The sequence below is a fragment of the Gymnoscopelus microlampas genome (assembly GCF_963454915.1).
Source record: "Gymnoscopelus microlampas genome assembly, chromosome: 16".
NCBI lineage: Eukaryota > Metazoa > Chordata > Actinopteri > Myctophiformes > Myctophidae > Gymnoscopelus > Gymnoscopelus microlampas.
The window spans coordinates 50,064,548-50,078,278 of NC_139953.1; the positions used below are offsets into that span (position 1 = coordinate 50,064,548).

The 13,731-nt window shown below is 42.8% G+C and overlaps 1 protein-coding gene across 2 annotated transcripts in view; it reads left to right on the forward strand.

The window, feature by feature from the left end:
* hbs1l (HBS1-like translational GTPase) overlaps positions 1 to 13,731 on the forward strand; it is a 100,461-nt gene that overhangs the window by 27,250 nt on the left and 59,480 nt on the right. The window contains exon 5 of one of the 2 annotated variants that reach the window (XM_084082635.1): positions 3,349 to 7,070. The exons of the other annotated variant lie outside the window; for it this stretch is intronic. Within the exon in view, the coding sequence (XP_083938761.1) occupies positions 3,349 to 5,171 (1,823 nt within the window). The 3' untranslated portion in view covers positions 5,172 to 7,070. Of the gene's footprint in view, positions 1 to 3,348; positions 7,071 to 13,731 lie in introns of those variants that run through there. 2 annotated transcript variants of the gene reach the window in all.

A 13,731-nucleotide genomic window follows, 5' to 3' on the forward strand; every position in this document is an offset into this window, starting at 1 on the left:
GGCACCAACAGATTGTTTTTGTTTTTGTTCTCGCCGTTAACGGCGAGAACAAAAACAAAACAGACTGAAAACTCAGCGCATACAAAGTGCCATCGCACTGATCACATTTGAGCACAAGTGGTGGAAGAAGTACTCAGATATTTTACTTAAGTAAAAGTAGCAATACCACAAACTAGAAATACTTTTTAGGCCTGTGTTCAAAATGTTACTTGAGTAAAAGTACAAAATTATTGGCATCAAAATATACTTAAAGTACCAAAAGTAAAAGTACAAATATGTTTGAAAATAGCAGATCTACAAGCTCACAACACGTAGCAATGCATGTTGTGAGCTTGTAGATCAGCTATTTTCAGATAGTTATAAAATAGGGCTAAAGTGGTTAATGTATGATTTATAATATTTAAATGTATATCTGCAAAGTAACTAGTAACTAAAGTTTTGAAATAATCGTAGTGGAGTAAAAAATATCGAATATTGGATATACTCCAGTAAAATAAAAATACCTCAAAAGTCTACAGTACTTGAGTAAATGTACTTAGTTACTTTACACCACTGAGCACAAGTGTGTTGCCTGTGATGTATGAGAAATTAAGGCAAGAGTTACTAAAGGGCTGAATTGATGGACTGCCTTAACTACAATGGTCCTCCTCAGAGTGCAGATCTCCGCCAGGCCGGGTTGTCTACGCAAGGCCTGCAAACTTTGGAAGTCAGTCATAGCCACTTGGAATGGGGAAAAAAATCCTTTCCTTAGTATTGACACTGAACAGCTGTCAGTTAAAATGCAGGATGTGTTTGCATTAACTACAGGTGTTGAAATGGAGATTTTTGAACAACTAACTGACTACCAACTGGAGGGCAGAGCTAGAAACCTGGACTTTTGGTCAATTGTGAAGTATCCCCTGATTGTGTCTTGTGCACTTAAGCTGCATGCCTACTTGAAAATAATAAAATCCAAGTTTAGAACTCGTATGACTGACTCACATCTAACTGCCTCAGACTGGCATTCAATATCAACCAGATTTCAAATGTTATTCTTGCAGTCTGCAAGAATAACATTTGAAATTATCTGCAAGTTGCAGATAATGTGCAGTAATAGAAGTCTCATTAAAGGTGGGCTGATCCTGAGAGTATTGTATCTGTCACCATATCTGTGCAAATATATGGTCATGGATGCATTTTTGTCATTTGAACAGAATATCTGTAAATGTGAAAATTCTGAGAAATTGAGAACTGAGAAACTAAATATTGTGCATTGAAGAGAAGAAATCTGTAAAAGCAATTTATTTCATGTCCTTTGTGTTTTGTTTTATTGAAAAAACAAAGAAGTTCACTTGTATTTTTGTCCTAAAATGTATATTTCTAATACGTTTTTCTTAATATTTAGGAATTGATTATATAACTATCATCTTTATTCTTATTTAAATTACTAGTCTTTGTGTGGATGTATGCACATGCATTGAGCCTGTCAGAAATTGCAATCATGCAAGTGTTTTTTTTAAAACATATTTTAGTGGTAGATCACGGCTTACAATTGGAAATAAAATGTGCTCTTGGGCTTGAAAAGGTTGGTTACCACTGAGCTACACAGTCTGAACAGCCAAACATCAAACAGCTACACAGTCTGAACAGCCAATCATCAAACAGCTACCCGGTCCGAACAGCCGTCCGTGACGAGTCGTTGGCACGCACTATAGATTATCTGGTAATGCCCAGCCCACTGGTCTGTTCATGTGCATTTCTGCATTGTTTTTTTCTTCATTCTGTTTTGTGTGTTTTCTTTTGTTGTCCTTGTAAAGCACTTTGTAACTCAGTTTTGAAAGGTGCTACATCAAGTTCAAGTTCAAGTATTTATTTGCCATTTCAAAACAAGTTTGATAGGAAATTGTCTTGGTACTTCCTCTCACATACAAGACAACACAATAAACAACAGCACAGAGACAAGAACAAAAAGAGACACAAGAAACAGAACCAAACCAGGACCAAGCTGCAGCTATGGCTCATGTATACAGTACAGACAGTAGAAGAAACTGCTTAGTGCAATTATGTAGCAATTTTTAAAGTGCATAATTAAAGTGCATACCGTCTAGTATGTGTTTGTAGTGCAAGAGTGTCGTTAAGGTGCCTGACTGCTTACATGACTGCTACATCAATAAAGATTTATTATTATTATTATAATTAAGTGGTTAAAATTACAGATCCCGGTCTTAACTCTTAAACTGCCAGGGGTTTTCACAGAATGCCAGCATGTTTACAGCTTAAACACAGGAAAAAATATATTTTTTTGTCCGTTTATTTTTTAACATTGAAGTGAATGGAGCAGCAACGCATATACAAGAATAATTTTAGATAAAAAAAAAAATATATATATATATATATAACATCTTTTTTTTAATGTTATGTTCTTGTATTTGACGTACATGGGCCAGACATGTGGATCGAACAGACCAGGTGGGTCTGGGGCCGTGTAGTAGTGATGCGCGGGTCGGGTTTTTTCATGACCCGCCCCGCCCCGCCCCGCCACGGAACGCAACTCGCCTCAACCCGCCCCGCGAACCCATATATAAATCTATGGCTCAACCCGCCCCGCGACCCGCGTTTTTTTTTTATTCTGTAAAATTATGGTTAGAAAATAATCCCCAAGTGTATTCAAACTGTTTTATTGTTATTATTCTTATTCATATTAGCAATAAAGACAAAACAAGAGCATGTTATTATTTTTATTTTTTTTGCGTGTGAGAGCGCGTGACCCGCTCACCCTCAGCCCGCATCATTTTCTCCGAAATTCTGACTTGACCCACCCGCGCCGCGGGATGACCCGTGGGTCCCGCGGGTTACGGGTCAACCCGCGCATCACAATAATGCTGGTTCAGCACGTCCATCAAAGGTCCATAGGGTGTAAGGCAGGAAACCTTCAATCAGGATGTGAGTCTCCTCCTCCTTGTTGCGGTCAGACTCAGAAAGAATGTCGGTATCCAAGGTGTTATTAACACCATGTGAATTAAAGTGATATTTCACTTTAATTCAGTTAGTTTGGGGTCATTTTAAAGTCTACTCAGGCTTTCGTTTCACCCTACACACTTTAAGTCGCTAGATTCAGTATATTGACATATTTGATATTTATTTTATCAGACACAAATAGCCCTATCTTGGACTTAAAAGGATTCCAGCGATGATAAATGTTTAACAAAATGCCTTTTCTCTCCTTTTTTTTCTCCTTCATTCATAACATGATTCTTCCATCTGCCCCATGGTCCTAAACTCCTCCTCTCTTCATCTGCCCTGTGCTGGTCCGACTCCTAAACCCCTCCCCCTCTTCTCCTCAACCGCTATTGGCTTTCGTAAGGTAAGGACCCCGCTTGTGTGAAGCACTCGCTACACACACACCACACCACAACACACACACACCACACCACAACACACACACACCACACAACAACACACACACACCACACAACAACACACACACACCACACAACAACACCACCACACACACGCCACAGACTGCTGCTGCTACGCACAACCAAAACAACACACATTGTGTGGTTCTGTCTCTCGCCCCACAGCCTAACCCTGACCCGTTGGTCGGCCGTGGTCCGACCCGGGCCGGTGGCGGTCGGTGTGTTTCTAACGGCTCCGTACGGTCCGCTCCTCTCAGCCTGGCCCAGCTCATGTCTGAGCACGGGCAGAAGAGTCAGGGCGGGGGGCGGGGTTTAGGGGCGGGCCTTTCTCTCGGCACGTCGTTGGCGTCTCTGAACGTTTCCTCGTCGTCATCGTCTTTCGGTTCGGCGCCGCCCACGGCCCCTCCCCCTTCCCTCCTCTCCGTCTCGTTGAGCAGCCTGTCGCTGCTAGGCAACCCGAGAGTGACAGCCGTGGCCCCTCCCCCTCCTCCCCCACCCGCCTTGGGGGGGAGGAGTCTAATAAGTGGCTCGGTAGATATCGGGTCGTCGGGGGGAGGAGGAGCTAGGACCCTGAAGAGCGGCGCTCATCCCAAGGGAAGCCCCTCACTGGCCGACCTGATGCAGGAGCACTCCAACCGTAGCCCCGCCTTCTATAGCGCCACGCCCGGTCTCCATGACGACGACGACGGCGGAGTCTCCCGGAACCAACCGGCCACGGTGTCACCGTCCCTGCTGGGTGGGCCTCTGGGTGGGCCTCTGGGTGGGCCTCTGGGTGGGCCTCTGGGTGGGCCTCTGGGTGGGCCTCTCTCACTGTCACAGCTGGCCTCCCAGCATCACAACAACAAGGACACACACACAACAACAACACACTCCCCCCGTTCCACCAGAACCAGTAGCGGACCTCTGGGCCTGGGTGGGCCCATGGGTGGGCCTCTCTCTCTGTCTCAGTTGGCCCTACAGCATCGCTCCAACCAGCCCCCCCCACCCGGCCTCTCACAGGAAGCAGTGAGACCCGGCCTCTCACAGGAAGCAGTGAGACCTCCACCCGGCCTCTCACAGGAAGCAGTGAGACCCGGCCTCTCACAGGAAGCAGTGAGACCCCCTCCCGGCCTCTCACAGGAAGCAGTGAGACCCCCTCCCGGCCTCTCACAGGAAGCAGTGAGACCCGGCCTCTCACAGGAAGCAGTGAGACCCCCTCCCGGCCTCTCACAGCCTGTCTCTCTGTGTCAGACCTCAGCAGGGTCGGGGGGCTTCTCCCTCAGCTCTCTGCTCTCACCAGGGCCCCAGCAGGGCCCCAGGCCCCACCAGGCCTCCAGCTCTGGTCCGGTGTTGAACTGGGACCTGGGATCCGGTCAGAAGAGCATTGACCTGAGCAGACTGATGGCCCAGTCGCCTCGTACCCACGACACCCCCCCCACCTCGCCGTGTCTACCCGGACCCCCCCCGGGGCGGGGGTCCGACCCGGCCGTGTTCGCCCCGCCCTCTGTGTTCGCCGTGGCCCTGTCGATGCGTGGCCACGCCCCCGGCGCTCAGAGGAAGAGAGGGAGGAAGAGGACGATGGTGATGAAGGGCAGAAAGAGCTTTCTCAGGACCAACGTGGCTGGTTACCAGGGTTACCATGGTTACCAGGCCTTCCTGTACAGCCCCATACGCACCCGGCAACGAGACAACGAGCCACACCCCCCTCTGCGACCAATCGCGCCGTTCCACTTCGACACGCCCTCGCCCGACGACATCGTACGAGCCAATCAGAAAAAGGCTTTCACCAGGTAGAGGAAGAAGAAAAAGAAGAAGAAGACGACGCCGGTATATGATTGGATGCTGGTGCCGCGGTGGCACCTCGTGTGTACAGAGGAGAACCAATCAACACACAGCTACACAGTCTTAAAGGGGAATACCACTCATTTTCAACATTGAGCCATGTCATAGTATACCTTTAGAACTGTTGTGTCGACAGGGGGATTTGTGGAGTAACTCAATGGGCATTTCTACGTTGGTGAGTGATTTGCCACACATCAAAGATAACACTAAAAATGAACGGATGTCTCCTTTAAGACTTATTAGAGCATTTTCAGCCAATTGATCTCTATTATCTACACATACAATGTGTTGTGAAACATGATACATAACCATAATGCCATTATAAACTACTACATTATATTATAAACTACTACATTATATTATAAACTACTACATTATATTATAAACTACTACATTATATTATAAACTACTACATTATATTATAAACTAGTACATTACATTATAAACTAGTATAAAGTCACAGTGTTTCAGCTGGACGTGAGATTCACCATTCTAGTGAATGAGGCAGCCTAGAGGGCGTGGCCAAAGAGTACAGCTTTCCTATGTCACTGGTCACATGACCCCAACAATCCATTCTCCAGTTCTAGGCAACATAGAAGGGGAGGACCTTTTTTTTCTTTTTCTTACAGTTCTAAGGTTTATTATGATGACATGGTTCAATGTTGAAAATGAGTGGTATTCCCCTTTACCAACATGAGTCAACCACCATGCACTATTGGCAGCTTGACAATAACCATTAATAACCACCAGCTGTTAATTACTAATAACTACTTCTAATAACTAGACACATTAACCTTTCCTATCAATTGTAGTTGAACAGTTATTTCGTCTTTTTTTTTTAAATACCTTTTTAAAGAACACGTCTATTTTTGTACGCAGGGATGCGGCCATTTGGCTTTTTATGAATTCATTTTTTTGTATAATTTATAGGCTCTAGTAATCTTATCCGGGTGAAAAAAGTATGACTTCAGCTTTTTCTTTCTTTTGGCACATTGGCCCGTTTGTGAGTTTGAGTTGAGCTGAATGAGGCACACACACACACACACACACACACACACACACACACACGTTTGTGTTCCAATACTTGTGAGGACATTAAAATTATTGGTAAGCCGCAAAAACAGCTGAAAATAAGCCACACATATTATCGATCTTGGCCAATAACTCCAATCCTGACCCATAATCCTCACCTCTACATGTGGAACCCTAACATGAAGGTTTTTCTGATTGTAACCCAACTCTAAAAGTAATCTTTTACCCTATAAAACCAGGAAGAAATATACTAAGATTTCTCAAATTCTACTGTATACTTCTGGGGAATCCTGGCACAAGTATTGTAATGCAAGCGTACTCACACACACACGCACACGCACGCGCGCACACACACACACACACACACACACACACACACACACACACACACACACACACACACACACACACACACACACACACACACACACACACACACACACACACACACACACACACACACACACACACACACACACACACACACACACACACACACACACACACACACACACACACACGCACGCACGCATACACACACACTCATAGGCATGCCTGCTTTGACCTCCCTGTGCACTGACTTAATAACACAGAGGTCAAACTACGGTATGGATATATTTTTAACGTGTTGCTATGAAGCCACTGTAAATGATGAGATGTTTTATATGAGGCTGGTTCTTTATGCTCTTAAAGGCCTTTTCTTTATTATTTTTTTAAAGCTGTGATGTACAGGTTTGATTGACACTGGGTGTGTCCTCAACACAATGCCAGATGTGTTTTTTTGTTGATTTTGAAATAATAAAGACGCCCTCGTTTATGTACTCAGAAAACACCTCTGTGTGGGCGTGTCTCACTGTGTGTGTGTGTGTGTGTGTGTGTGTGTGTGTGTGTGTGTGTGTGTGCTTATGTTTCACTGTGTAAGCATGTATGTTTGTCTTGTCTCCTCTATATATCATTATAATAATAATGTAAACACAGAGACATGGTCAAGTTTAACAACAAAATGATATGACAACATCTCTTTATAAACTCTCACACAAAGATCACACATAGTTTAATCCATTAAGACCAGGAACGCATCTGTGTCATTTTCAGATTAAAAAATAGCAGATTTTCAAGATTTTTCAAAAAATAGCAGATCTACAAGCTCATAGCACGGCACTCGGTGCCGTGCTATGAGCTTGTAGATCTGCTATTTTTTGAAAAATCTTGAAAATTCGTGCAAATCTGTAAGTATATATTTTTCTAAAGCGAACATTTGTAACTCAAATCTGTGCTTCTGGGGGGGTCCCTGGAACAACATTTTTAGATGGGCACTTGATTTGGGGGTCCTTGCCCACGGGGCAAATACATATCTAAACATGTTTTCTAAATCCTAACAGTGTGTTGCTATATCAGTGGTGCTCCAACTTTTACATGTCAAGGACCCCCACAATGTATTTGGCCGCGGACTCCCATCTCAAAATATGTTGTTCCAGGGACCCCCTAGAAGCACAGATCGGAGTTACAAATGTCCGGATAAAAAAGTTTGAGAATATTATAGCAACATAAGTTATTTAAAAAAAAATAGTTTAGTAAGATCTCAGAAGAAAAGATTTGAGTTACAAATGTTCGCTTTAAAAAACACATATACATATTCAAAGATTTGCACACATTTTCACAATTTTTCAAAACACATGCTACGAGCCTGCAGATCTGCTATTTTTGAATAGCCCAAAGTATAAAATAATGGTTATAAAAAATGACACAGTATATGCGTTCCTGGATTGAACGGGTTAACCAATGTAAACCTGTATGCTAAGTGGACCGGGGTCCCCCAGGGGTCTTCTGTACTCGTCCACTGACTGGATCACCGTGCCAAAAAATCTGGCTCCCATCCGCTTCCATTCTATCTCCTTGCTAAAAACCTCTGTATCTCCTTAACTTTTTACAGTGGGCAAAACGAGTCCGGTTCGATCCGAGATTACTCCTACTCGCGTGAGACATGTTGTTGTTCCAGGCTCTAGCCAGGAGCATCGTGCACCCTACACACATGCTTTTGCTTGGCCCAGTAGACAGGAAACTTTTATTTCAAAAACTCTGACGGAAGCGTGGACCTGAATCTCTGAATATGTTCCTAAAATGTTTTATTTACTTTATGGTAAAACTTGCACTGATCTGTTGGTGTGTTTAGAACCACCTTGATAAAAAAAACTATTTTGTTGCTTAAACTTATGTCTCATTGATTCACTCATACACCAACATCCTTTTTAACTGAAAAGACATCGCTTCTCTGGTCAAATATTGATATGCGATTAGACATGCGATTAAGTTCGATTTAATTAATTACAAAGCCTCTAATTAATTAGATACATTTTTTTAAGCGAGTCCCAGCCTTACTGTAAATACAACACGTCGTCAGTCAAACAACCGCTTCAAGGAGCTGTGTTGTGCAAGTTCAAACCTGGCAGCAGCATCATTATTATTATTATTATTTACACCAAGCTCTCTCTGTGTGTGTGTGTGTGTGTGTGTGTGTGTGTGTGTGTGTGTGTGTGTGTGTGTGTGTGTGTGTGTGTGTGTGTGTGTGTGTGTGTGTAGACACACTGTGGGGTCAGTATGAATTTCTTAACCCATTAAGACCTGGAACTGTGTCATTTTTAGATTTGAGCTAAAAAGCATTATTTTACACTTTTGGCTATTCAAAAATAGCAGATCTACAAGCTCATAGCTGAGCTTGTAGATCTGCTATTTTTGAAAATGTGTGCAAATCTTTGAATATATATATTTTTAAAGCGAACATTTTTAACTCAAATCTTTGCTTCTGGGGGGTCCCTGGAACAACATATTTTGATGGGGGTCCGCGGCCAAATACATATAATTTTGGGGGTCCTTGACATGAAAAAGATTGAACACCACTGATATAGAAACATACATTTTTCAGAAAACTGTTGGGATTTAGGAGACATGTAGAATCGGCTTCAGGTCTCAATGTCTTAAATGAACTTGTAAGTATTTACCCTCCTATAACGAGGAGCCTGAAGGCTCTGCTAGCTCATCATTTATCTCCTACTAGACGTGGAGCGTTGGAGAGGAGAGGAGAGGAGGGGAGGGGAGGGGAGGGGAGGGGAGGAGGTGTGTAAACTTTGCACAGGTGCAGCCTGAGGGGGGGGGGGGGGGGGGGGGGGGGATGATGTGTTGATGACAGATGCTGCTCAGCAGGTTTTTTTAGGCCAGTAGTTCTTTCATGTCAATGACCCCCAGATTAATATGTATTTGGTCGCAGGACCCCCCCCATCTGAAAATGTTTTGAGTCAGCCCCCCCCCCCCCCCCCCCAGAATAGTGTTAAAAAAAATCTAAATTATTAAAAAAATATATATATATAGATTTTCCAAAGAATATATATATTAAAAAATAAAAACATTTCTTAAATTGCAAATATACAAACTCGCAGTTGTGGCCGGGGGGGGGGTACCAGGGGGTCCCCAGCAAAATGTGTTAATATAGCATCACCATGTTGACCCCTCGAACCATATTTTATACTTTGGCTATTCAAAAATAGCAGATCTACAAGCTACACCGAGTGCTGCGCTATGAGCTTGTAGATCTGCTATTTATTTATTTTTAATTGTGAAAATGTTTGCTAATATTTTAATATATTTTTTTTAAATATATAATCTTTGCTTCTGGGGGGTCCCTGCAACAACATATTTTTAGATGGGGGGTGGGGGGGGTCCACGGCCAAATATATAATCTATTTGGGGGTCCTTGGCATAAAAAAGTTAGAGAACCCATGTTCTAGTGCATTGCTTCAGTCAGTGTGTTGTTATAGCAACACACGCTGTTTGCAGATGATGAAGTTACCATAGTTACCATAGTTACCATAGTTACCATAGATAACTAGTGATTGAACTGAAGTATTGAAATGATGCGTGAGTCATCATTACACACGCACGCACGTGCGTGCGCACACACACACACACACACACACACACACACACACACACACACACACACACACACACACACACACACACACACACACACACACACTTTCTCTCTCTGTGTGTGTTAGTGTTGGGCAAGTCCACAAGTGCCTTATTATTTAAAATATACTCTACAAAATGGTGTGTGTATGTATATATATATATATATATATATATATATATATATATATATATATATATATATATATATATATATATATATATATATATATATATATATATATATATATATATATATATATATCTCAGTGCTTTGTGTGCAGTTAATTCCTGATACCGAGGCACATTCTGTTCCCTAAAATGTAGGAACTGGCAGTGCATCACAAATGGTGCGACACATTGTGAGCTTGTAGATTTATTTATTTTTATTTTCTCTTCGCTAGTATGACTACATATGAGTCTTGAGATTTTACTGTCCTCTTTGGTTGTGTGTGTGTGTGTGTGTGTGTGTGTGTGTGTGTGTGTGAGTGAAGAAGTGTTAGTAGGGACTGTAGAAAGTATGTATTTTTTAACCCATTAACACATTGACCACCAGAGGTTAATCTCATAATGTACTCACCAGTGCCAACGTTTTATTGTTGTTTTTTGTTTTTTTCACGTCGCCATAGACCTTGTTAATTTATTTTATTTTTCAAAAATAGCAGATCTACAAGCTATACGTGCTTATATATCTGCTATTTTTGAACAGTTTGTTTGTTTTATTTATTTTCAGACCACATTTAACCACTTAAACCTTAAAATACTTAGTGAACTTGACCTTTGGCCTCTGTACTTGGACTGCCCTCTATACACCAAACCTCTTTGTCCGGAAATCTCAGCATAGGGATGCTAGGATTCATTAATGATCCTCTCAGCATAGGGATGCTAGGATTCATTAATGATCCTCTCAGCATAGGGATGCTAGGATTCATTAATGTTCCTCTCAGCATAGGGATGCTAGGATTCATTAATGTTCCTCTCAGCATAGGGATGCTAGGATTCATTAATGTTCCTCTCAGCATAGGGATGCTAGGATTCATTAATGTTCCCCTCAGCATAGGGATGCTAGGATTCATTAATGTTCCCCTCAGCATAGGGATGCTAGGATTCATTAATGTTCCCCTCAGCATAGGGATGCTAGGATTCATTAATGTTCCTCTCAGCATAGGGATGCTAGGATTCATTAATGATCCTCTCAGCATAGGGATGCTAGGATTCATTAATGTTCCCCTCAGCATAGGGATGCTAGGATTCATTAATGTTCCTCTCAGCATAGGGATGCTAGGATTCATTAATGTTCCTCTCAGCATAGGGATGCTAGGATTCATTAATGTTCCTCTCAGCATAGGGATGCTAGGATTCATTAATGTTCCTCTCAGCATAGGGATGCTAGGATTCATTAATGTTCCCCTCAGCATAGGGATGCTAGGATTCATTAATGTTCCTCTCAGCATAGGGATGCAAGGATTCATTAATGTTCCTCTCAGCATAGGGATGCTAGGATTCATTAATGTTCCTCTCAGCATAGGGATGCTAGGATTCATTAATGTTCCTCTCAGCATAGGGATGCTAGGATTCATTAATGTTCCTCTCAGCATAGGGATGCTAGGATTCATTAATGTTCCTCTCAGCATAGGGATGCTAGGATTCATTAATGTTCCCCTCAGCATAGGGATGCTAGGATTCATTAATGTTCCTCTCAGCATAGGGATGCTAGGATTCATTAATGTTCCTCTCAGCATAGGGATGCTAGGATTCATTAATGTTCCTCTCAGCATAGGGATGCTAGGATTCATTAATGTTCCCCTCAGCATAGGGATGCTAGGATTCATTAATGTTCCCCTCAGCATAGGGATGCTAGGATTCATTAATGTTCCCCTCAGCATAGGGATGCTAGGATTCATTAATGTTCCTCTCAGCATAGGGATGCTAGGATTCATTAATGTTCCTCTCAGCATAGGGATGCTAGGATTCATTAATGTTCCTCTCAGCATAGGGATGCTAGGATTCATTAATGTTCCCCTCAGCATAGGGATGCTAGGATTCATTAATGTTCCCCTCAGCATAGGGATGCTAGGATTCATTAATGTTCCCCTCAGCATAGGGATGCTAGGATTCATTAATGTTCCTCTCAGCATAGGGATGCTAGGATTCATTAATGTTCCTCTCAGCATAGGGATGCTAGGATTCATTAATGTTCCTCTCAGCATAGGGATGCTAGGATTCATTAATGTTCCTCTCAGCATAGGGATGCTAGGATTCATTAATGATCCTCTCAGCATAGGGATGCTAGGATTCATTAATGATCCTCTCAGCATAGGGATGCTAGGATTCATTAATGTTCCTCTCAGCATAGGGATGCTAGGATTCATTAATGTTCCTCTCAGCATAGGGATGCTAGGATTCATTAATGTTCCCCTCAGCATAGGGATGCTAGGATTCATTAATGTTCCTCTCAGCATAGGGATGCTAGGATTCATTAATGTTCCCCTCAGCATAGGGATGCTAGGATTCAAGTGGTTCTGGTAATACATGAACATAAATAAATGTTCCTATCACCCCCCCCCCCCCCTGTATTAACTCTGAGGACCCCTTAGGGGTCCCCGGTAGACCCCTGTCCTATTCTACAAATGCCTTCTAAATCACTAGTTCTCATACTTTCAAGATCTGCTATTTTTTAATAGCCAACACAATGTTAAAATGACTGTACTGTGTGTGTGTGTGTGTGTGTGTGTGTGTGTGTGTGTGTGTGTGTGTGTGTGTGTGTGTGTGTGTGTGTGTGTGTGTGTGTGTGTGTGTGTGTGTGTGTGTGTGTGTGTGTGTGTGTGTGTGTGTGTGTGTGTGTGTGTGTGTGTGTGCTCCAGCAGGAAGCTGTTGGAAGTAAATGTCAGTGAGTGTCGAGGCGAGCCGTGAACATTGAAGGATGTTCTCAGCCAATCCGTGTCTTTGACACTCTGCCTCCTACGTAGGAAAAAGTGATCTGATCGCCAGACTGTCGTCTTGTCCAAACGCCTTAGTGTGAAAGATCAAGGTCTGTGTGTGTGTGTGTCTGTGTGTGTGTGTGTGTGTGTGTGTGTGTGTGTCTGCGGGGATTTACATTCTTTTTTCTTTTGTTTTTTTTTGCACCGTGGCACAACAACACCACCAACACCACACACACACACACACACACACACACACACACACACACACACACACACACACACACACACACACACACACACACACACACACACACACACACACACACACACACACACACCACTAACACCACACACTGGAAAATCACTCAGTCACTCACTCCTAAGTGGTCATAGGATGAGCGTTGGCCTCATGCAGCCTATTATTGTTTGGGTTTATTTGTCAGTTAAAAAGAAGACGGTGTTTAGTTTGTTTTCCTGTTGTTGTGGATTTGTTTACAACCTTTTAATGCTTCTAGTCTATTGGAACAATAGGATGATCAGTCTGTCAACTCTGATGATGGAGAGCAGACCGCGGCCTCCCCAAAGTAATC